Source organism: Ursus americanus, chromosome 7 (genome assembly GCF_024610735.1).
Source record: "Ursus americanus isolate L20-20 chromosome 7, mUrsAme1.1.p, whole genome shotgun sequence".
Taxonomy (NCBI): domain Eukaryota; kingdom Metazoa; phylum Chordata; class Mammalia; order Carnivora; family Ursidae; genus Ursus; species Ursus americanus.
In genome coordinates, this window is record NC_142133.1 from 65,623,828 (window position 1) to 65,649,062 (window position 25,235).

Here is a 25,235-nt window from a genome sequence, read left to right on the forward strand (position 1 = left end):
CCCCCGGAACACCCCACGAATATGGCTCAGAAGCCAGTTTAACTGCATGAACGTTATTGATGACAGGGGTCGTGGGACAGCCAGGATCTGACGATGTCGTCTTGGATCACACTCTCCAGCACTACAGTAGGTTCCTCCTAGGGAAACGACCCCTTTCCCTTCCTCTTGGAGATAATACGCATTCTGACCAAATGTACATCTGGGTAGTTAGAATAAAGATTTTATTTTCTACACTTTGTTTTCTTGCATTTTCTAAATGTTCTCCAGTTACCACGTATCGTAATCAGGGAAAATATCATTACAAAATCAGTGATTTCATGGAATCCTTCACTGATGCACCCAGAGTGGAAAATAGGATGTTGATCACCCAAAAAAAAATTAAATGTAGAATTACCATATGATCCAGCAATTCCATTTCTGGGTATACACTCAAAAGAATTAAAAGCAGGGATTTAAACTGGTATTTGTACAGTAATGCTCACAGCAATGTTATTCACAATAGCCCAAAATGTCCAAATGGATGAATAAACAAAATGTAGTGCATACATATAATGAGATGTTATTCAGCCTTAAAAAGAAAGGAAATTCTGACACGTTACAACATGAATAAACCTTGAAGGCATTGTGGAGAGCAGAATACAACGACACAAAAGAACTATTGTATGATTCCACTTACATTAGGTACCTAGAGTAGACAGAAAGTAGAACGGTGGTTGTCAGGGGCTCCAGGGAAAGGAGGAATGGGGAGTCAGTGTGGAACGGGCACAGAGTTTCAGGTTGGGAAGATAAAAAAGTTCTGGGGATGGATGGTGGTGACCGCTGCACAACAATGAGAATTTAATGCCACTGAACACTTAATAATGGTCAAAATGATAAGTGTTTTGTTGTATTTCATGATTTTTAAAAAGGGGAAAAAAGGGCAAAGGAAAGAAAAGGGAAGAAGCTGTACTTGGGGACACTCTGTGGGTCCACTGTCATGGAGGGCGGGGGGAGCAGTCTGGTCCAGAAGACCCACTCTTTGGTGGTGGCTTATGCAATGGAAGATCTGACAGCCAAGGGCTCTAAAATGGAAGTCCACTCCTTGAACGGCTCTTGTATTTATTCACCATTTCTCTAGGTCGGACTCTAATGAATTAAATGTTGTTTTACTGGTCTCTGCCTTTAGCGATCTTTCCAAACAGCAATTTGTATCCTATTACTCCCTTGCCTAAAACTCCCCCATGGTACTCTGCTGTCTACAGACAGAGTTCTCATGCCTCAGCAAAATCTAAAAGGTAAGCACCATCTGGGCACCTGCCCACTTCTCTGACCTTGTCTCTGGCCACTTTTAGCATTGCATGCTTATCGCCAGGCATATCTACTTACCTGCAGTTCTTGAGTCCATCACTTACACGTTCCTATGCTTTTTACAAGCTGCTCCTTCCTCCTGGAATACCATACTGCGCCCCCCTCACCGCTCCCCTCCCCAGCCTGGGAGAATCCCGCCCATTCTTTCACACCCAGCTCGAGTGGAGCTCTCTGGGAGCTCTAGGCAGTTAGCTGATCTGCTCCTGTACGCCTCCTTTGTATCTCGTACAAAGGCCTCTTATGCACATCACACTGTGCCGGAATTCTTGCTTTACACATTTGTCTCCTGTTTTTCTTTCACGGATCCACAGCCCTTGGAGCACATCCATTCTCAATACAGTTGGCTAAATTCTGAGATAGTAATCCTTTACTAAAGATTTTTTGACACGTATTCCTAATGAAGATGGGTGATTTATAAACTTTTAGAGCTAGGGGATAGTCCCTGCTGACCTTAAGTTTTGAAAGGATGTAGTCAACAAAAGGCCAAAGGGGCTTTTAACCAAGGCAAATATGAAAGCATGAGGTTAATCTGTAAGCAGGTCAGGGAGGTATACATATTTAGTAATGCCAAGAACCTCTCCTTTTTATAGGTAGCTAAGGCCTTGAGAGGTAACATGACTTGTCCAAGGTCACCCAAAGTTGAAGTGGGGCTGTGAACACAGCTCTGTGACTTGTGATTCTGCTTCTTTCCTCTAGACCAGGTGGCCCTTTGCTCCACTCCTCCTACTGTCCTCAGCAGGGGTCAGAGCTCTGACCTCTTTGAGTGCTGTTTGTTAAGCTAGCAGAGACCTTTGGACAACGTGAAGGCAAATGGAACCACTTGGTACGGTGCTAGATCTCTGCTTTGTGGGCAGATTCCTGGTGGAGGAGGAGCCCGAGGGCTACCCCAGGTTTTGGATGGCAGTCCTGCAGGCAGCCCCCGCCCTAGGGCCCTCCCAAGGTCCCTCTGCAAGGAGCAGGGACTGAGCAGTCCGCTACAATGCATGTGGTTTAAATTACACTGTCTTTGAACTGAGGTTTACAGAAACCCATTACTAGTTCTGATTTTGGGGTTCGGAACCTTCACACCAAACTTCCACCATTCCGAACCCCCTTACTCCACTGAAAACATTCCCCACAACCCTCCAGCCTCAGCAAGAGAGTGGTGGTCCTTACCCTCCCACCCACATGACCAGCAAGGCCCCTGGAACTCCCCCTCCGAAGCGCCCCTGAGCAACAGGAGAGAGTGAACGCATCTCCGGGGCCTGGGAGGGTACCTACCGTGGGGCATAAAGTATTCTCGAGGCATCTTGTTTGTCTTAAAATAGATGTGAATTTTACATTCTCCTCAATGTTGGTGTATTGTAATAAAACACTTCTTCCCCTCGGAGCAAAACTGATGCTCCGCGCTGTCCCTCTGCTGGGACTTCCGTGCCGCTGGCAGACCACCCTGGTGGGCAGTGCACCCTGACACGACACTCCACTGTGCGCTGGCATTAACAGGAACCTTCGATTTATTCTCTTATGTAATTTTCACGCTCGTCCTGCAAGATGGAAGGCTGGCTTTCCCGTTTTAGAGACGTGAAGACCCAAAGCTCCAGGGGTGAAGTGATTTGCCTGATTTGGTGGCAGGCCTGATGTTTAACCCTTGTGCTCCTTTCCTCTCATTAAAAAACTAAACTAAACTAAAATGAAGGCCACACTGCCAATTTCCCTTTTGTTTTTAAAAATAAAGCCCAAAACGACATCGTAAGGCCCCAGGTTTTTGGACAAGGCAGCTGGTGTCCCCACCACGCTCACCCTCCATTTCCTTCTGGGCACACACTGTGGCCCCCAGCAGCTCAGGGGCCCCTGGGACTGGGAGCTGGTGGCAGGGAGAGGCCCTCCTCTCCCAACAAACTGTAAAAACCTGCCGATTCCCACACAGCCTGAGGGCTTTGCTTGTCAAAGATCCCTTCCCCCAGAATCTATTTTAAGGAAGGCATTCGGTGTTTTGTTTTATGATTGAGCTGCCCAGAAAAATGGTCTGAGGCTCCAGAAACTGCCACGGAGTGAGGAACGCTGCAAGGAAGGGCTGCTCTGCTCCCTGGGGTCCCCACTGCCAGTCCCCTCTCTTCCAGGTGGGGAAGGCAACAGCACATGAAGCTTTTATTCCGGCCATGGGACATTTACCCCAAAGCCCCTGGAGAGGCCTGTACGGTGGGTGGGGTTGTAGGCTTGGAATCAGGCAAATCTAGCTTGGACTGCTGGCTCTGTGAGGAAGACTGTTAACCACCGCTGGGCCACGGCTTCCTCATTGGCACCCACCTGGGCAGGTCGTTATGCCAGAGGATTACCGTTGAGCATTTAACACATGCCTACGATACCAGAACTACTCTAAATGGTGGGGTGCTGGTAAATTCATCACCCTGGAGGGACTGCTAGGGAGTCAGGTTGCTGGGGGTGGGGCTGAGGTCCAGAGGTGCTCTGGATCCCAAGGGCATGGCCAGAGTCCACAGCAAGAGACCCTTCTTGCAAAACCACTTACATCTCTGGGCCTCAGTGTTCTCATCTTTAAAACGGAAGGTGAAGAGTTCATAAAAGCTGCTATTAAGGGCTGCTTGGAATTTCCCGTCATCTCCCCCAGGCAGGGAGGCCTTGAGGGAGTGGGGGCAAGGACACCAACTTGGCATGGGGAGGAGGCACCGTGGGCAGAGGGGCATTTCCAAAGCATGGGCTCCTCCTTTCCCACAGGATGGGCCCAGCTGAGGCGGGAAGGCACCAAAGCCACAGCGTCTGCACCTTCTGCTTTACAGATGAGGACCCCAAGGCCCCGGGCCGCTAGGTAATGGGCTGGGGGACATACACTGAGTTTGTGGCACAGTCCAGCTAAAACTTAGGTCTCCAAGACAGGGTTAGCGAATAGCCTACAAGTTTTAGAAAATATGGCGCTTAGTTCCGGTTGAATTTGTTCACTGACCTCTCTTCTCTGGAGAACCAAATTTAGCTTATGATTTAGGAGGAAATCTTAGGGTTGTTAGTTCCTGCAATTCCACTTCATGATTTAGTGCTAGTGCTGCAGGAAGGGCTTGGGGGTGGGGCGGGGGGAGCCCGGCAGGGGTAGGTCACCGTACTCAGGCCTGTAGGCGCTGCAGGGGGTAGTGACAAAGGAGGACCTGGGTGTCTGGTCCTCTCCTGTGGCAGCAGCTGCCCAGGGCGGGGGGGGGGGGGTCTGTGGGGAAGGGGCAGGGTGAGGCCTTGGGGACAGGACACCGGAGGCTCACCAGCCCGTGTGGCCTCGGCCTCAGGGTGGACAAGGTGCATCCAGGTAGCAGCAGAGAACCCACGAGAGGCTCAGCTGGCATCGTTGATGGGAGTCCGAGAGCCCCCGAGCAGTCTCTCATGCTCGCCCTCTTCTGCTGGGGGCCGGCCCCTGGCCAGGCGGGTCAGCAGCGGGCGGTGCAGCCCATTGTAGAGGGCGGTGCCCATCAGGAGGATGAGGAAGCCCAGGATCTGCAGAGGGTGGAAGGCCTCCCAGCCCAGCGCCAGGCTCAGCGCCCAGATGACAACGGTACGCAGGCTGTCCAGCACCATGCGCGTGGTGGCGCTCAGTTCCTTGGTGACGCTGATGCCCGCAAAGTTGAAGAAGGCGATGCTGCTGATGTTGCCCAGGAGTGCCAGGGCGATGAGCGGCTGTCGGGCCACCTGGCAGAAGGCGTCCAGCGCGTCCTCCAGCGTCCCTCGGGGGTTTCCGCTGAAGGAGCCGGCCGGGACGTAGTACATGGGTACGAGCAGCAGGGACAGGATCACGAAGCCGAAGAGGCCTGTGGGGTGGAGGAAGCACGCTGCACGCTCTGCCCGGCTCCCACCCCTCCCCATCCCCATCCCCAGCTTAGCCCACCCAGCAGGGGCTCCGCGGGTCTCCCTCCCGGCCACACCCCAGCTCCTTTCTGTTCTCCCGGAGTTCACAGCGGCCTACGGAGAGGGCTCTAGCTGTCCTTCTCCACTTTCATCACGTTTTCTGACTGGGCCAAGAATAAAAAATGCATTTTATATCGTGACCAGTATATGTATGCACAGGCGCGTACCCGCACACACACTCTCACAAAATAATAGCTCCCCTTATGATGTTCTCTGGCACTCTTAAATTCTATTGTAGTCATTTACAAAAGAATGGCAGCTGCGACCACAACATTGCTCTCACAAGCGTGGAAAAACACAGTTCTCTAATTCAGGGTCACTGGCCTGTGACCGGGTGTGGACAGAATGTGAATCAAGGCACTGCTCCATTCAGAAAGTCTCACTGGGAAAGAAACCGAGTGGCTACAACGTGCTTGACGACGCAGGGGATCGAGATGATTAACGTTGTGCCAGGAGCCCGTGGCACACGCACAGCTCCCTGATGGGTCCGCAGGCTGCACGTGGCTAGTGCTGCTCTGATCTGCCCTGCTGGCCTCGTATTTTTAAAGCTTAAAGGTTTTGGTAGTTACTTCCCTGCGCAAAAACTTTTGGCGGTTCCTCCCTGTCTGTCATTTAAAGTCTAAATCCACTTGCCTGACATTCAAGATTCTCCATCATAAGACCCTGACCTATTCAATTCCTGATCATTGTCCTAACAACAAAGCTGCATCTCACCAACCACTCCTTACTGGTTTCGACACTCATGGCCAGCTCCCCACGTCTTCGCTCTGTCTGGAGTTTTCCCTCCTTCCCAATCTTGTAGCTCAAACACCACCTTTCCCGTCCTGAAGACACTCAGATGTGCTCGGCAAGTGACACATCACTAGAGCACAAGTGGTCTGAGCTCGAACGCTCTGTCTGGTCCTTCCCCATTGGCCAACTCCTCTAGAGTGGGGCACGTATCCCCTTTTCTTGACCACATGCCCCCCAGCTCCTGACTCTGAGTCTCTGTCAGCACACATGTGGGGGAGGGAGGGAGGATTGGGGGGAAGGGGCTCATCCCCTTCCCGTGGACCCTGGCACCTTGCCCCGCACTCCTGCTTGTGCGTCCCCTCGACACGCTACCGTCCAGGGCATCCCCGCAGCAGCAACCCCCTCTCAGCCCCTGTGCTCACACACCCTCAGTGCCAACTGCCCTCAGCGGGTGCACATTATGTCTGTAGACGAACTTCTCCTCGAGCACCATCTGGATGGAGACGATGATCTGGGCCATGATGATCAACAGGTCCCCTGTGGGAAAGCGAGCCAGGGTGAGGCTGGGCTGCATGGGGTAGGGGTGGACCATGGCCTCGGCGCCTTGGCAGGGTGGTGGGCCCAGTGCTGGGGTAGACGGTTCCCACAGGGACACAACCCCCAGGGCCCCTGATTTTGCAGGGTACCATATGCGTGAGGCAGTCGTGACAGCCCCATGCCTGGTCTCCTGGCCCCCGAGGGATGCAGCAGGCCAGCAGGGCAGGTGCTGTTACCACTCTGGGCCGAGGCTCCAGAAGACCCAAAGGCCTGCCTGGGCCTGTGAGGGGCACAGCGGGGTAATAAGCAGGTCTTCTGAGATGCACAAGGCTTGGTGGTAGACGTTCTTGGTTTAGTCCATCCTCTGAGGGCCAGAGGGGTCCCATCATTGTCGAACAGGCTGCCAGGCTGGGTACTTGGTAAACGCTCAACAGACACTCGGTCTCTCCCTCTCCCAGACCCAGCAGTTTGTGTGTCTGTATCACGGCACAGACCTGCTCCCTCCTCTGACCTCCCGCTCCTTACCTACCCCCTCAGCTGCTTGTGCCTTTCTGCACTCTGTCAGCTCGAGAGCAGATGCAGGCCCATGTCAGCCGGTCCCCCAGGCACCCTCCCCCAGGGCTTGGCATACAGAAGAGCTTGCGAAGTCTGCTGACCGACTGTGCTGGGCTCCCAGGGAGGACAGGACAAGATGGGCAGCCCCTGGGTCCCCGACCCTCATCACACCTGTGATCACTTCGCTGAGCTTGTGCTGATCATCGTGCTTGCTCAGGAGGTCGGCCAGGCCCACAACCACCAGCCCCGCGATGGTGGCAAGGATGCCCAGCCACTGGCTCAGGGCCAGCCTCCGCCCCAGGAAGGCCACTGAGAACAGGCCTGTGAATATGATCACTGCGCCCCGGAGCATCTGGAAGCTGGAGGCACTCGTCATGTTCAGGGCTGGGAGAGGAGAGACACACGTTGTTAGCTCCTGAGAGCCAAGGCTATCTAGTCACTGAGGTGCCCTCAGGGCTGAAGACACGCCTTGCACACAGTGTGTGCTCAGTACATTCTGTGTGTGTGTGTGTGTGTGTGTGTGTGTGTGTGTGTGTAAGTCTGGGAGGAGGCAGAGGTGAGCTGAGCTGGGGTAGGGGTGGCTGTTTCACCAGTGCCCCCTCGGGCCCTTCTCAGCCTGCCTGGCTACTTACCCACATACATGATGCTGGTCCCCGTCATGTCGCACAGGGCAGGGGGCAGGAAAAGAAGGGGATTGAAGGGTTGCTGGGGATCCACGCTGGCATCTGGGTGCCTCGCAGCTCTGCACCGGAGCAGGAAGAAGGCCGCCAGGCAGGAGAACTCCCCCAGGAACATGCCCACTGCCTGCAGGGACAGAACCCTACGAGTTTATAGCTGGAAGGAGAATCACCTTTGACAAAAATTTAACACAATCTTTCTGCAGACGAAAGCTTACCTATGACTTGACACATAAACCAGACAAGAGCAGAGCTGCGGTGTGTGGCAGGCCAGAGACGACCTCCGAGGTCTAAGCCCTAACCCCTAGAAACATCTCCATGGAAACCCTAAGGCTACATAGAGCCTGGTCTGAAAACCACTGTTCTAGGCCAACCTCTAGTTCCAGATGGAGAAACGGAGGACCAGAGAGGCTCAAGAACTTACTTAGGGTCACAGAGCAAGTTGCTGGGAGAGCAGGGGCTGAGATATGGGCCTCTGCTTCCCTGTCTGGCCATCCGGTGCCTTCCATTTATGTTGTCTGCCCCATCCCAGGGGAGTCTGGGCTCCCATGGATGGAGAGCAGGTTTTGCTACTGGGGTTGATGTGTTCCAGATAGGTCCTGACGTGGACGTGTGACGGCTGGCCTTACAGCGTCCACGGCAGGACTGCTCCCTAGGACTTATGCAGCCCTCCCAGAGAGGGCTGTGCCCTCTGCCCCCTTCCGTGGGCACTCACACCCTGGCCTCTGTTCCAGCGAGGGAGGGAGGGAGGGGAGTGGATGGTTCTTCTGGGAGCAGGGGGAGGCTCCACCCCAGGTCAGGAAGCAGCAGGGCCTCACGGGGGACACCTGACCAGAGGCCCGGGCAACAGGAGGTGGGGAGGGACGGGGTGGCTACCTGGAGGAAGGGATGCTGGAAGCTGTGCTCCTTGCTCCCTCCGCAGCCTTGGGCCACGAAGTTGTCTGCCCACCTGCAGCAGAGAGACAGAAGGTCAAGCCCTTGGCAGTGTGCCAGCTGTGCAACTCTAGCCCTGGTGTCTGAGGACAAGCTCGCTCCTCTCAGCACCAAGAGGCCAGTTTCCGCAGCGCGAAGTCTTCATCTGGGATCATGGACAGCAACTGGGGACCTAGAAACCTTTAGCTGAAATACAGCATTTCCTGACGTTGTGAAGTAACCCTGCGGCACCTGCGACTGTTACACACACGTCCTGCTACTCTCCTCAGCACGTCAGAGTCCTTGCAGGTACCGGGGAGTGGCATTTACGCTCACTGCTAACTCAAAATGACAGCAATTAGACCCACTGCTTATAATTTTATGTGTCAAGAAGCATAAACACACAATATTACTGTATCAGGAATTGGCTTTTTCAGTGTTTTGATAACTCTATTTCAACGTAAGTGGCTTTTTCTGTAATCCAAACCTTTAATTGCACGTTTTAAAAAATATATTTTAAATATAAATATTCTAGGCTTTACCAGACTGTCAAATGGACCCACGGCACAAGAAATCTCAGGAGCCTGTGGTCTGCAAGGGCATTCAGGCCCTTGGGCAATGACTGTCTGACACAGACCACCCGGTCACCTTCCTTTAACCTGAAGGGGTTGGAGGCTCTTTCTAGCACGGACTGGGAAGCAGGTGGCAAGTACACAGTACTAGTGGCGTGGCCTCCCGGCCAGCACCCTGACAGATGGCATCACTGAGTCTGGCATGCTTCCCCAGAAGCCCCAGACGCAGGCCCAGAATCCTCCACGGCACGGTGCCCTGGGTAACTGCCACCATTCTGCACTGTCTGCCGCCCGTGCACTAGAGCTCCTGCCCCCCAACTTCACTCTTGCTGGGCTTCGTTGGGTCCCTGGAGTCTCGTCTAATCTCTTTCATTTAAAAGTCCTTTGGGGCGCCTGGGGGGCTTAGTCAGTTAAGCGTCTGCCTTTGGCTTGGGTCATGATCCCAGGGTCCTGCTTCTCCCTCTCCCCCTACTTGTGCTCTCTCTGTCAAATAAATACATAAAACCTTCTTTAAAAAAGTCCTTTAGATATTTGGAGGCTTTTCCACCACCTTTTGAATCTTCTGATCTTCTGGCTAAACAGCCCCAGCCCTAACCTTTCACTCCCCTGGCTGCTGACTTCTGGAAGCACTCAGGTGGGCCCAGGCCCAGAGCTAAGTGCATGGGATCTGGCCAGGACTGAGCCTGGCAAGACAGCAGCTCCTCCTTCACGTTGCACATCCTGTCATCCGCTGACACGGCTTTAGCCGAGTCCGTCATGTCCTGCAGCTGACTTGAGTCAGTGCGGACCCAGGGCAGTGTCCTGGGGCCCTGGACCCGTTTCTTCTGCAGCGCCCCACGCATAGGTGATAGCCATCTCTCAACTACAAGACTCAGGACTTCTTTGGCAATGTCTGTCAAGAATAGCCACATGGTAGTACCCAGCCCGACTCTGCTGGCTCATTTCTGCAACAAACCTGAGGTTTCAAAAGTCGGGGGAAAGCCTTTTGTCTCCTGTGCCCCCCCATAGGCCTGCAAGCCTGGGACACTGGTTAGGGGCTGGGTTTGACAAAGATCCTGGCCAGCCCTGGCTTCTCTGTGCCCTGAGTTTGGGGAGGGGCATAGGGAGCTCTTTGCCCCAGCCCGGGCATGGGTGTAACGCCTGGATGCTGGCAGCAGGAAGGGCAGGCTGAATGGTGGTAGAATTCCCCATCAGCCATGAGGGCGAGATGGCATCTATTCATTGATCTGAACACACGTCAGGGCCAGTGAACAAAACAGGGCTAGGGCAAACTTAGCTCACAGTGGATGAGTTCACAGCGGGAGACCCCACCCACCCCAGCGATGCCAAGAGGGGCAGTTAGGAGGGCCTGTGGATCTTGGGAATGGTGAGGGTCAAAGGAGAGCTGATGGGTGGGGAGAAGTTCTCATAGACTGGCTGGAAACGCGGAGAGCAACCTGGCTCAGGGGACCAGGCTGTAACCAGTTCCAGTACCAAGGGGCCAAGAAAGCCACAACTACAGAAACCACCCGCTCTGTGCGGGTCTCATTTCTGTCCCATCTGCTGCAAGTTCTGGCTCTTGGATCCCCACGCAGGACACGACATGGGATGCAGGTGGGGGCTGCAGACCAAGGGTGTGGCTCCCCCCCCCCCCGCCCCCCGCCCAACTGCCCAGGCAGGTCTGCTCTCCAACTCAGGCTTGCTTTTGCAGAAAGAACACTCTGGGAGGGCCTGGGTGAGGCAACTGAGTAACAGAGAATCGAGGAAGAGTAAAGAGGTCCTGCTTTCCCAAAGTGCACAGTCAAAGGCCCCAGGGCGAATCGGAGATGGAAGTTCCTGAAGCTGGAGCCAGAGCTCTTCCAGGACGAATAAGGGAGGTTCTGCCAAGCTCATGAAGGTCAACTAGAAGCTCAGGGTGTGGGCGTGTGTGGAAGCCCCTTCCTCATCACGGTAGTACGCCCAGAGTCCATGGCAGGCGCCAGAAGACCCCAGATCCAGTGGTAGAACCGCCTCCCCGAACGCCCCCTGGACTACTGCCCACGCAGCCTACAGTGACGACCACTCCCACGTCGATCCCTTTGTGTGTTCCAGAGTCACTACCACCTGAGAGGGTGGTAGCTCAGCATCCAGCAACTTCTCTCTCTCTGGATCCCCAGCTCCTGGCATACAGGAGCTCTAACGTTTTCTTTGTTGTTCAATCAATGGCATTTCCAGACTCCAACTAGCAAACAGGCAGGCACTCTAGTCCAGAGGCAGTGTCTACATGACTCCTCACTTCCCACCCGGGGGAGGCGCAGGCTGCTGGTGGGCCCGGCTGGGCTTGTCCCCCAGGGGTGGGCACCAAGCGCAGAGCTGGCTGTAAGGCCGATGCTGAGTCCCCTCTCCTGCCCCTATGGCCTTCTTTGCTTTCCCCGAGGGGTGGGTCTGCCTCAACAAGCTGGGTCTGGCAGTGATCCCAACCTGGGAAATGGAGTCTTTTTGTATCTGGATGCCTGGGGCAGGCTTGCAGTCCAAGGGATTGGGTGTCAGCAGGACAGGCTGTCCTGCCCAGCCTTTCTTCAGGCGGGGAGGAGTTCAGGCCTGCAGAGATTGGGGCTAGAGTCAGGCTTCTCATCCTCATCTTGAGACAGGCTTCAGCTCACTGCACAGGCACAGATGGACCCCGGGTAGCACAGAACAAGAGCCAAAAATCCCACCTCTGTTGATCGGCAGATGACAGCAAGGGCCCCTAAGGTAGGACAGCTGTTTGCAAAACACTTCATTGCGTGTTTTTATAAATGTACAATTCACTGAGTACTGACTTCATGCCAGGCCTGTTCTGGACACTCCATGTTCTTCATTTTACAGATGGGGACTTCATGGCTTGGGGTGGAGGGGTGGAGAGAGCTGGGTGCAGACTCATACAGTTAACAACTCATGGCAAGCTCATGACTTTTGAGTCTCACAGGCTGGACAGGCTAACAGTCTTCCCATCTATAAAATGGGGACAATAATGCCAAACACCGATGGACTGTCAAAAGTAATACATAAGATGTATAAGAGCTGGCACATGGCAGGGAGTCAATGAAAGTCCTTTTCTGCCCCTTCCCCCTCTTTCCCCCCTATTAAGCAGGACTCTCCCCTTGTGTTGGGTCAATAGGGCCTGCTCTGCTCCAGCCTGAGAGAGGGCATCCATGGTCTGGGACCCACCTGGATGGCTGCAGCAGACGTGGCTGGAGGGCCACAGAGCCACAAAGTGCCGAAAGAGAAGAAACTCAACCATCATCTCAGAAAGCTCCTTATTTGACAGACCAAAAAACCCAGGGCTCAGAGAGCCCTTGAGGGATTCAAGGCTCATCTGGTGTCGAGAAGGGCTAGTCCCCAGGGGTCTCCACCTCCAGTTCCATGCCCCTTCCTCAGCACCTGAATTTCTCCCATCACCTTCTTATTCCAGATTCTTCCCACTTCCCTGGCTGAGGTGGAGAGGGGCCAGCTCTGCAGACGGGCCCTCCCTTCTCTCTAAATACCGTATTCTAAAGGAAGGCCATGGTCACGTGGGAAGGAGGAGGCCTGTGGGGACCCCCGAGAGTCAGGCTGACGCTACACGAGGAGATACCTTCTGTTGGCAGACACTGGCTTCTTTCAGAATTTTTTTTTTTAATTAAAAAAATTTTTTTTAAGTAATCTCTACACCCAACATGGGGCTCGAACTCACCATCCTGAGATCAAGAGTTGGGCACTCTACCGGCTGAGCCAGGAGACCAGCTTCTTTTAGGAGGGGCATGGGCAGGCCGGGGGCGGGCTCCCCTTGCTGGGGGTGAGTCACTCAAGCCTGGGCAAACTCAAAGCTCAGCACTCCACATGAGGGCAGCGGGTACGGACAGACCGAGGAAGTGGCTGATGTGGCTGCCTCAGACTGACAGTCGTGTGTCCAGTCCCCAGCAGAATCTCTGCCACTTCCTCTGGAGCCCCCAGCTTGTCAAGCCCAGTGAGTCAGCTTCTTTCTCCTGCCTGGGATCTCCAGCAAGGCCGCAGGGCTGCTCCACTCTTCCGTGTCACAGCCGTTGGTGATAAATGATCACGAGACCTCTCCTCTAAGTATTACCCAACCTTCCTCAGTAGATCCTACCTTGCATGTGGGTTGAAGGGAGGGAAGTCACGCCCATTTTACAGATGACCCTGAGGCTCAGAGAGGCCCAGTGACTCACCTAACCCCATAGCTTCCAAGCCTTGCGCTCTTTTCACTCTACACACCACTACCTTCCTGGTTTAAGGCTTTCTGTGGCTGGTGCAGGAACCCCTTTGAAGCAATTATCCCAGGCCAACTCCTGGAATTTAAGGGTGGGGTCAGCCACCAATGCAAAAGTTAGAGCTGGCACAGGAAGGACAGTGAGAGTCCTTCCCTACTAGAGACCCACGGGTCCCAGGCCTCCTGCCACCTTCCTGGCAGGGTCCCAGCACCAGGGGCCTCACTGTTGGAGGGGAAGTCCCCCCCCCCCCCGCCCCGCCCCAGTGCCTCCCTGGCTGGGTGGGCTTCACAACCTGCAGCATTTAGGAGGGCATCTGAGCCTTACTTAGCATCTGCCTGACGCTGGCTCAGGACATGCAGAACCCCAGCGGGATTCAGGAGAATGGGGTTCAGTAATGGGCAGGACCCCACAGACAGGTACCAGTTCAGGCAGACAGCCCTAAGCAGTGCCGAGGGGGGTGGGGACTGTTTGGTGTGCAGGAGACTCATCGGCAGAAGGTCCTGGGGCGGGGGGAGAAAGCGCCCATAGAAAGGAGAAGCAGCCACTTGACTGGAGGGGCCCTTTGCCGAGGCCCGGGGACAGGGCCCGTGGGCATGTGACCCCTGCCCCCATCCCCGCAAGTGCAGGCCTGTCTCCTGCACCTACTCAGACCTGCTGAGCAGGCAGAGTGGCCTCCTCCAGGGGAGAGCAGCCCTGTGGTCCCGACACAGCAGGTGGCGGGTGCGCACCGACTTCCTCCTCCCTCCACCAAGTTTATAAAGTCTTCCCTGGACCTCCTACAGATCAAGGAACTGAAAGAAGCTATTGGAGACACTAAACGAGAACCACGAGTGCCCCCCCCCCCCAGCTCCAGGGGGAAACTAGGTAGGATGACTTGGGCTGGGACAGAGCTTTGCTGCTGAGTCCAGAGGGAGGGCACTCTGGCGGCAGGGAGGGGAGCTGTCGCTTGCAGGACTACAACTTCCATGGGCCAGGCTTAGTTGCCCTTGCCTGGGGAGATGCGAGAGGAGATCCCCAAGGAAGAGGGACTTTGGGGTACTGCCACTGTGAAAGGACTGGACTAAAATGCTGAGACCTACGTTCCGGTCCACTCGTCTGACACTAACCAGCTAGTCACAAAAAGAAACATCTCATGGGACCTAGGCTATAAATTGTGGAGATGAGGATGGGAGATTTCTATGTTTCTAACAGCTTTAAATGCCCTGAAAAATGACTAGAGAACTCCCTAGCCTCATCCCATATTGGTGTTAAGAGCTTGGATTCTCGGGCCAGGTTACTTTGGCTCAAATATAAACTCTGCCACTGAATAGCTGAGTTGAACTCGGGCAAGCGATTCCATCTCTCCATAGCTCAGTTTCCTGATCTGGGGACAGGGAGTCCATCTCCGTCATAGGCTGGTCACACTACACATGAAAGGTGGCCGCAGCAGGGCCAGGCACTGGCTACAGCAGCCACTTAGCACTTGCTGTGGTCACTTTCTAGTCTGTCTGTCCCTGCCGGAAACTGCAGGTCAGAGTGTGATTTCAAATCGATAATTCCCATCAGGATATACACAACTGCTCTCTCGCATTTTCTTTCTAAGGGCGTCCTCCTCACAGTCTGGCCTTAGAACACTATTTAGGGCCCAATTCTGGGGTCCACTTGAGGTAGGGAGGCTCCTGAGAGGCCCCACATCAGGTGACCTGGCAGGGGGTGAGGCCAAAGGCTGGGTCCTCACGTGGGAGTCTCTTTCCTGCCTCTCAGGCAGCCTCCAAGGGCAAGGTCTCCTGGGGCCAAGGGTCCCAGGGCCTCCTACCTGACCAGGAAGGAGCTGAGTCAGTTTACCCCAGTAATAACTGGCCATCTCGACTCTCCTTGGGGACAGAAGCCCTGGCAGACTTATAGCTACTCTCTAAGCACTTGACTGAGGCCTTGGATGGTACAACAGATGGACAGACGGACAACCTGTTCGGCTGCATTCAGATCCTGAGACGGGAGCTCTCATGTTGAGTCTCCTTTATAGTTAAGGAGGCCACAGGGCTCAGGAGACCAGCTCCAAACACAGACACAGACAAACCAGAGATGGGGAGGTCTACCCAGAGCTCCACTTCCTTTGGAGAAGGGAGGACACTGTGGTTGTCAAGTGTGTATGCTCTGTCCCCTTCACCTCTGACTCTAAGCATATCAAACCTTCCCTTGGTTACTTCAGCCTCCTTCCGAGTCCAGACAGTGCTTCACACCCTGTAGGTACCTTATACATGCCTGATGAATGGAACAGGAGACCTTCCTCCCAGACCTCTCCCCTGGAGCATCTGAACAAACATCTCAAAAATGAATAAGAGATGACTAGTCCCCACCCCACAGGGGGCCTGGAGCACAGTCCAGAGGGTGACTTGTGTGACTCTGCCTCGCTGTGGAGCCTGGCAGGGCCCAGCTGGAAGTGAGGTCTGGCTGGGACAGGGCTACTGTCTACTTGTCACCAAATGCCTTGGAATCGGTTCAGAGAAAGGCCAGGATCTAGGTACTGGGGGTTCTGAGATGGTAAACAGAGGGGGCAGGAGGACCCTGCCTTGAGGTGAGGGCAGAGCAAGCGCCAAAGCGCTGCCAAGAGAAGGGGCTGCCTCCTGGGTCTCCTGTACGTTACAGAGGAGGCCATGCTCAACCCCTCGGCCTCATGACAGTCCTGGATCTTCAATCCCTAACCTCCTGGGGTCTGTCTTCACGGTCCCACAAGCACCACATCCTCATGCATCAGAGCTGAACTGTGCACCTGCCCTCCCTGTCTGGGCTCATGACACTTCTGTTCTCCCAGGCAGAAACCCTGGGGGGGGGGGTCACTGTCTCTTGATCCTGTGGGTCAGGCCTTATGGCTTCATTCTGTACCTGGTCTCTTCCACCTGTCCCTTCCTTTCCGGCCTCACTGCCCCCTCCTCCCTCCTGCTCTGCAGTAGCCTGGGAGTGGTTTTCCCTGCACCAAACTCCTCTTCATCTTGACCACCCGGTTCATCGTATCACTTTTAACATGTCACTCCCTGCTCAAAAGCCCTTTTTTGATTGTGGGATAAAATCCAGCCTGGACATTTGGTGCTGGTTACAATACACTTCGATGTGGCCTTGCTGTTCCCTGTATCAACATCCGGCCATTTGTAGAAATCCCAGCAAAACGTCAAGGCCCATCTGTGACCTCTCCTCCATGAGGAGCCCATGGGGTACCCCCACCTCTGTCGCCGCAGCCTTCCACCCTCACTGGTCACTCGGCCTCAAGGCTTCTATTGTAGCCCGTGTGCACAAGTACGGGAGTGCTCCTTCACCCCGCCCCTGCCCACAGCTCTTGGGGGACCCGGCCTCCAGCCAGCGTTGGATGGGGCCCGATAGGGACTGGTCCACCCCTTCCGTTTAACGATGAGGAAACTGAGGCGCGGAGACGGGAGGTGACTCGCCGGGATCAAGCACACAGCGATCAAAGCCGAGGCTCGGCTCCTCCAGCCGGCGACACGGCCTCGGTCCATATTTCCCCAGGCCTCACGCCCGTTGGGGGCCCCCAGACCGCGTGAACCGACCGGAGAAACGAGCGAGCGGGTGAAGCCGGGAAAGGAGAGCCGAGAAGGGGGAGGACGAGAGAGGTTGCGCGGGGTCGCCGGCGCCCTCGCGGGCCGCGGCAGGTCCGGCTGAGCCCCCTCCCCTCCCGGCCCGGCCCGGACTCACTTGGCCGACAGCGTGTTGATGGAGCCGGTGACGAGCATGAGCCCGGCCAGGAACAGCTGGTACCTGGTCCAGGCCATGGCGGGGGATGCGGGGAGCGGGAAACTGCAGAGACCCCTGCGACCTCCCCGCTCGCTTCAGGCGGCAGCTCCCGACCCCGTCACCCGGGGGGCTCGGGAGCGAGCGCTTCCGGGCCGGGTGTCACGTGACTCGCGCCGGCCCCGCCCCGCTCCTTGGCCCCGCCCCCCGGGCGGGAGCCGGGCAGCAGTGCCTGGTTTGTGCAGGGCGCATTCCCGGCGCGCTGGTCGCCACAGGGTGACAGTGGCCAGTTAGGAGCCCAGGTCTTCCCATTTGTAAAAGCGGCTGATGGGACGGTGCAACGAGAATGCCCTGTGAATGTCCGAGCGTTCTGTAAACCGTTTAAAGAGATCGCGAGCCGGATGATGTCAGGGACAGCCGCGAAGTGGAAACGTCCTCACGGAAATCTCTTCTGTACAGGAAACCCCCAGGAAGCCTGGAACGTGACCCTGGATGAGTTTTTCACATCTTCCAGAAAAGTGGAGCAGGAATCTAGTTCCAGTTCCCCGGGAGACCATTTTATAGCTGAGGAAACTAAATTGAGAGAAGCCAAGCTTATAATCGTGCTAGTGAATGATGGAATGGGGTTTGCATGTAGGTTCTTCGGTCTCCCCCAGATCCATACCTTCGGCACAGCCCCTTCACCAATGCTCCTTCGTGGATTCCCAGGATGCTGTTCTGAGGCATCTATGGCAGAAAGACCTAGTGGTCTTTTTTGCTGAGGATTTGCGCCTTTTAAAATCCTCGTTCTCAGCTTCCCAGCTGTCCTCCGCCCTCATCTCCAGGCCTCCAGTCTGCATCCCACGCCTTGTCACGCCACATGCTGGAGGGCAAAGCCTTGGGGCAACTCCTTCAGACCTAGTGACACATTTTCCCCTTTACTGCAGATCTCGTTACTACTTGAGGTGCAGATACAGTACCTGCGTGCCAACTCCTCATTCTCGCCCTAAGACTGCTTTCAACTTGTGAAAACGACCAGTGTTGAATCAGAAGAACTCTGAAGGGACTGCCCCAGACTCCTTTATTGCAAGAAGACCTGACAGGGAAGGTGCACAGGTGGGGTCCTGGACAATAGGTGGGAGGTAACTAGGAGAAGGGCTTTCCCGGAGGAGAGAATGCCAGTGGGATGGCAGAGAGGCACAAGTGAGCATAGCGTGTGTCTGGGATCCCAGACCTTCCAGGAACTTTTCTGCTTCCTTCACGGGAGCCTGCTCTCTTCAGTCAGTGGGAGAGATGCAGATACAGAGGAAGTTTCTTCTGAGCTTCTTGTCTAACACAACTAGTTTCATGTGATTTAAAAAGAATCCATGTAGTTATAAAAAAATATTAACTGAGACCCTGGGCCTATAGAGATGCATGTGGGCAGACAGGGCAGACCACATCAGTTGGATAGCCCCATTCCTGTTGGAGACAGTTCCTACAGGCCATAGTGACACACTCAGTAGGGCTCTGGACCATTTTCCCTACAAGTCAAGGGCTCTGTCCTGAAGTAAACATTCCTAATGACCAGTGGTGTCACCAGCCTGACATGATGTCACTAGCAGCACTGTCTTTGCCTGTGTCCACAGCCTCATTGTACAATGACTTTTAATTTATCACAGTGTTCTAACCATTCATCAAATTGCTGTCCTTAGAGCCCAGGAGCCAGGAGGATTTGCTGGCAAATATACATGGAACCCCAAAGTGCCAGGCCCAGAGCCAGGAATGGGGCCCCAAAGACAAGCAAGAGAAGATCCCTGCCCTCAAGGAGTTTAGGCTTTTATGGAGGAGAGGGGCGAGCACACCAGTAACCACGCAGCAGTATGAGTAAGAGGCAGAGGGAATCGGGAAGGGGATGGATTTCTCAAGAGGGGCAGGAGCAAGGCCATGACAGTGATAATCAGTGCTGTCCTGGCTCAGTGTCCTTGTCTGTGTCCACCTGTACTTGACCTCAGTTCTCAGAGCAGTCCTGTGAAGCTGGAATCCCAGGGAGATCTGAGCAGGGACTCAAAGGAGAAGCAGGATTGCTCCAGGTGGAGAAGGGGGCATTCCAGGCAAAGACAACCATGTGGACGCCATGGGAGTGACCAGCCAGCCTTCACACTGGAGAGTGAGTCTCCAGGTTTCTGCCAAACTGGCTAGGCTTTACAGGTGAAAACTAGGGTTGACCTTAGTGTACATAGGTGGCAGTGAGCCTGGGTGAAGGCATTGGAGCCTCAGGAGTTGGACATCCTGAGAAAAGTAGAGAGGAATCTGGGTGGGAATGCTTGCAAAATCCTCTGGGTTCTTACTTGATGAAATTCAGGGATAGAGCTTAATGCGTATGTTGGATACAAATGTGCCTCATAATTTTGGAAGCTCTGTGGAAAGGGAGCAAATTTAGCAAATTTTTAGCAAAGGGGAGAAATTTACTAAGTGTTCGGGGTGCCCTTTCCACAGAATCCTGTGTGTGGCTAGGCCGGTGGATGGAGGTAGGACATTCTTCATGTTCCTCTGAAAGTGCAGACTTCTCAGGAGTGGAATGACATCCGTGCAAGTTGTCCTAGACTAGGGAAGAGAGAGAGGGCAGCTTCTGGCTGCCTCTGCCCCTTAGAGCAAAGTGACCATGGCTCATTCATTTAATCATTCAGAACCCTACTTTCCTGTCTGTAAAATCGGAACAACAGCATTCAGCGCTTGTGTGCAAAGGGAAGGAGGATGGATGTGGAAGTGCAGTGGGAGGCCCCACGAGGAGAATCAGTATAGCTGCTCTGAGGTCAGGGCTGGCCCAGCTGAGAGGGACACAGAAGAACCCGAGGCTGTGCTTTAAAAAGCACTTCTCATGATTTGCAAAAGTGCATGATCCAGTTTTTTGGCTGGGGACATTTTGAACAAATTTGCATGCTACCTTCAAAGAGCCTCTAATTTCCAGAGTCAAATATAAAATGCATCACTGCAAACTCCTGCATTTGTATTCAGAGCTTACTGCCTGCCTGTGTCTTGTCTGAAAGATTGAACATTTCCCCATCAATTTAATCACATTTTGGATTAGGAGAGTTACTTTACCCAGGAAGGGACAGAGATATGTGCACAGACAGTCCAGGTCAGACCTGTTTGTTCTGAACAAGCTTTTCCTGTATGTCCTTGAGCCATTTCCCTCCCATGTCCTGTTCCCCTGCTAGAATGTGACCTCCTCGTGGATAGATGACAAAGATGTTTTGCTTGACCAAACTTTAGTTGAGCTCCCAAATCTTCTCCCATGCTCGTATGGGCACTTCTATATAAAATCCAGTTTTGGCAAGAGCCCTGCTAAGTTGGTTTCACTAGAACCCCCATCCCTCCATATCTGATCTCCTTCCATATCTTACTGGGTTCCTCATTCTCCACCATGTCCCAGGTGATGTCTGATCACCTGGGCCTATCTTCAGCAAGAATCCTGTTAGGTCAGTTTAGCCAGAATCCCTGTTATCCCTCCTAGTCATTTTCCATGAACCGACTCCCCCACCCCACCCCACCCCACCCCACCCCTTGGTTATACATTCCCACTTGCCCATGCTGTATTTGGAAGGGGCCCTATTCTACGCCAAGGTCTCTTCCTTTACTGCAATAGTCCTGAATAAAATCTATTTGTATTGCTTTAACTGCTATCTGGCTCTGATTTTTCTGTGACACGGGGCTAGATATCCAGTTGCTATCTCTCCCAACAGGATAGCAGCTGCAGGGCAACCATCTGAGGCTGTGGCTGGCAGGAAGAAGAGGCTTGGGAGGAAGAGGGCAGGATCAGGTCCCAGCTGTCTCCTGGGAGAGAAACCGAGACAGTGGAACCAGGCCGGACCAGACCTATCCTGGGAGGGGAATGTGAACGATCTACACTGGTGGAGAGGCGGGAGATGTTGGAGTTCACCAGCTTTTCCCGGCTGACTTTGGTGGTTTCTATGGTGACTGGAGATGATTAGATTAGGAGTCACCTGCTCCTTCCAGCTTCAGACTCTCATAAGGTCATTCTCAAACCTTCTCTCTGCCTTTCTTTCTTAACATCTTTTGGGAGCTCCCCCCTTCCTTTGGAGCACGTCACTAGATGCTGGAAGCTGGTGTTTGCCTTGGTCCTCTGGGAGCGTGACCAAGTCAGATCCAGATAAAGGAGGGACTTCCAGTTAAATATGATTTCAGATGAGCAATGAGTCATTTTTTTAGTATAAGCCTAACTCCAATGTTGTTTGGGGGGTACGCTTATACTAAAGATGATTCATTATTTATTTGAAATTCAAATTTAACCGGGCCTCCTGTATTTCATTTGCTCAGACTGGCAGCTCCGCTGGTCTGCCACCCAGCTCAGCATCCTTACTCAGAGAGAATGATCCATGATGATGGCTGAATTGAATTGGTGTGTCATTAGGCAAGTAGCTTCCTTTGAATATGCTGTTGAGTAAACCCAGGATCTTTTCTTTCCCTGACTCTGTTAAGTCTCTAAATTTACACCAGCCTCTGGGATGTGGACCTCACACAGGAGAACCCCCAGGCTCTTGTGTTTAATACCATTTGGAGGAGGAGTGAGGGCATCTGTAGGAAATTTTAAGGCACAGACCAGGCTGAGACCTCTCCCTCCTTTGCATCCGGTTTCGCAGATCCCAGAGGGAATACCTTGCCTAGTCCCACCCCATGATTTTCAGATTAGAAGTCCAGGCCCAGAATGGAGGTTACTTGCCCAGGTCAGTAGTGAGTGACTTGTGACCTATATTTATTTATTATGTATTTATTTATTTATTTGGATTCAGTTTTTATTAATTTGGTTTAAACCAGATCATAATGAAAAAATTCACTGGCCCTATATATGCTTAATTACATTTAAAACAATACAACCCGTGAACAAACTAACTGAAAAAAGATATTTTTGAAATATTTGGGAGAAACAGAACGTGGTCTGGACAATAATGATTTACGTCTAGTTTTATTAGCTGTACTAGTTTCTAATTGCTGCTGTAACATACTACTATACACATAGGGTTTAAAACAACACACATTTATTATCTTACTGTTCTGGAAGTCAAAATCTGAAATTCAGTCACTGGACCAAAATCAAGAACTGCGTTCCTTCTGGAGGCTGGCTCCAGGGAAAAATCTGTTTTCTCACCTTTTCTAGCTCCTAGACGCTGCCTGCTTTCCTTGGCTCCTGGCCCCACATCACCCTGACCGGTTTCTGGAATCACGTCTCCTTCTCTGACTCTGATCTTCTTGCCTGAGTAATCCAGGATACCCCTTCCCGCCACCATCTCAAAAGCCTTCATTTATTTGTAAAAACTTTTATTTATTTGTTTTTTGAAATAAGCTCTAAGCCCAACATGGGGCTTAAATTCATGACCCAGAGATCAAGAGTCACATGCTCCACCAGCGGAGCCAGCCAGGTGCCCCTCAATAGCCTTCACTGAATCACATCCATAAAGTCCCTTCTGTCACGTGAGGTAACGTTCACAGGTTTGGGGAACTAAGACATGAATATCTTTAGGGGTTCATTGTTCTTGCCACCACATTTATGATAGAGGTATCTTGATTACATTTCTTTTCTTTTTAAGGTTTTATTTATTTATTTATTTAGAGATTGAGCAAGCTAGCATGTGGGGGTAGGGGTGGGGAGAAGCACAGGGAGAGGGAGAGAGAGAACCTCAAGCGGACTCTACATTGAGTTGAGTGAGGAGCCCGGGGTGGGGGGGGGGCGCTCCATCTCATGACCCTGAGATCATGACCTGAGCCAAAATCAAGAGTCCGATGCTTAACTGACTAAGCCACCCTGGTGCCCCTTAATTACATTTCTTAAAAAATTCTTAGTTATTAGAGACTGGGGTAATTACAGCCAAAGTGATTTGCCTTAAAATGCTCTTGTTATGGACTGAGTGTTGACTGCCGCCCACCTCCTACCCCCATTCATTTGCTGAAGTCTTTCTGAGTATGATACAAAACGTTGCACGGAGGAAAAAAGCATAGATAAAATCAAAGATATAGGACTGTGAAAAAATATTTGCAACTCATGTCACAAGGGGCTACTTTCCTTTGCATTTAAAGAGGTCTTAAAAATCACTGTGATAGACATTTCTCCAAAGAGGGTACATAGATGGCTAATCAGCACAGGAAAAATGCTCAGCCAAGCTTAGCCATTAAGGAAATGCAGAGCAAACCCACGATGACAAACCACAGCCCACTCACTAGAATGGCTATAGAGAAGCAGGGCCGGGAAGGGAGGTAACAAGTATCGGAGAGGATATAGAGTAACGGGGACCTTCAGATACTGCTGGTGGGAATGTACAATGGTGCAGCTATTTTGGAAAACGGTTTGGCTGTTCCTCAAAAGGTTAAAACCTCGAGTTACCATAAGACCAAGCAATCCACGTTGAGGTATTTGTCAAAGAGAAATTAAAGCATACACCCACCCAAACACTGATGCATGAGTGTTTCATAGCTGCATTATTTATGATAGTCAAAAAGCGGGAACAACCTAAGGGCACTGACTCTTAGTTTCAGCTCAGGTTGTGATCTCCCGGTTGTGGGATCGATCTCTCACTCTCTGTCAAATACATAAATAAAATCTTAAAAAAAAAAAGAAGTGGAAACAACCCAAATGTTCATCAAGTGAAGAATGAAGAATACAAAATGAGGGGTGCCTGGGTGGCTCAGTCGATTAAGCATCTGCCTTCGGCTTAGGTTGTGATCTCAGGGTCCTGGGATTGAGCCCCGCATCGGGCTCCTTGCTCAGCGGGGAGTCTGCTTCTCCCGCTCCCTCTGCTCCTCTCTCTAGCTCCTGCTCTCTCTGTCTCTCAAATAAATAAATCAAATCTAAAAAAAAAGAATACAAAGTGAGGTACAACCACGCAATGGAATATTATACAACAATGACAGGAACGAAGGGCTGGTGTGTGTTACCACACGGATGAAGCTTGACAACAATATGCTGAGTGAAAGAGGTCAGCCATGTGATTCTATTTATGTGAAATTTCCAGAATAGGCAAAACTGTGGAGAAATGAGATTAGTGGTTGCTTTGGCCTGATGGGGGATGGTGAGGACGGGGGGGGGGGGATTGGGGGGAAGTGACTAATAATGGGCACACTGGGTTTCTTTTTGTGAGGGAGACGAAATGTTCTAAAATTCAGTGGCTGTGATGCTTGCACAGCCTGTGAAAATTTGGGATGTGAGTTGTTTCCTAATAATGGTGTTAACAAAAATTCAATACAAACAAGACCAGACACACAAAAGGAAAATGGACAGTGAACGTAAGCAGATAATCCATGGAAAAGGAAATGCCTCAGAGCCATGAGAGGATGTTAAACTTCCTCATCATAAGAGAAATACAAATTAAAAGTACAACGATACCATTTTTACCTATTAGATTGCTGACCTTAATTAATTAATTAATTAATTAATTAATTATTTTAAAGATTTTATTTTTAAATAATCTCTACACCTGACGTGAGGCTCGAACTCACAACCCTGAAATCAAGAGTCATATGCTCTAATGGCTGAGCCAGCCGGGCACTTGGGAAGTTTTATTTCATTTACTTATTATTAATTAATTAATTTTGAGAGAGAGAAAGAGTGTATGAGCAGGGGGAGGGGCAAAGGGAGAGGAACATAGAGCATCTTTTTTTTTTTTTAAGATTTTATTTATTCGACACAGAGAGAAAGCACAAGTAGGGGGAGCAGCAGGCAGAGGGAGAAGGAGAAGCAGGCTCCCCGCTCAGCAAGGAGCCTGATGCTGGGCTCAATCCCAGGACCCTGGGATCATGACCTGAGCTGAAGGCAGACACTTAACCAACTGAGCCACCCAGGCGCCCCATGAGAGACAGAATCTTAAGCAGGCTCCAGGCTCAGTGTGGATCCCAACGCAGGGCTCGATCTCACAACCCCAAGATCATGACCTGAGCTGAGATCAAGAGTGGGATGCTTAACTGGCTGAGCCACCCAAGCACCCCTTGATTGGGAAATTTTAAACAAAGTATGATAATGTGATGTTGGCCAGACTGTAGGGAAACACTCCCACACTGATGGTGGAAATAAAGACATAGAGCGTCTGAGGAAGGCAATTTGGTGACGTCTATCACATTTTCACAGG

The 25,235-nt window shown here is 52.4% G+C and overlaps 1 protein-coding gene across 1 annotated transcript; it reads right to left on the minus strand.

The window, feature by feature from the left end:
* Positions 1-198: 198 nt before the first annotated feature.
* Positions 199-17,302, minus strand: SLC35F6 (solute carrier family 35 member F6). Its single transcript, XM_045809238.2, has 6 exons — positions 17,104-17,302; positions 8,604-8,676; positions 7,683-7,854; positions 7,222-7,434; positions 6,385-6,495; positions 199-5,129 (listed from the first exon to the last, which is right to left on the minus strand). Exons 1-6 carry the CDS (start codon positions 17,178-17,180, stop codon positions 4,660-4,662), a joined length of 1,116 nt encoding a protein of 371 aa, XP_045665194.2. The 5' UTR covers positions 17,181-17,302; the 3' UTR covers positions 199-4,659.
* Positions 17,303-25,235: the final 7,933 nt, after the last annotated feature.

Excerpts from the sequence above, each read along its gene's own strand:
- SLC35F6 (XM_045809238.2), bottom strand. The coding sequence starts at position 17,180 with ATGGCCTGGACCAGGTACCAGCTGTTCCTGGCCGGGCTCATGCTCGTC. Across the intron at positions 7,435-7,682 it reads GACCAGCATCATGTATGTGG|CCCTGAACATGACGAGTGCC; the intron begins GTAAGTAGCCAG and ends CTCCTCTCCCAG. Across the intron at positions 5,130-6,384 it reads GAGGGCAGTTGGCACTGAGG|GCCTCTTCGGCTTCGTGATC; the intron begins GTGTGTGAGCAC and ends TCCACCCCACAG.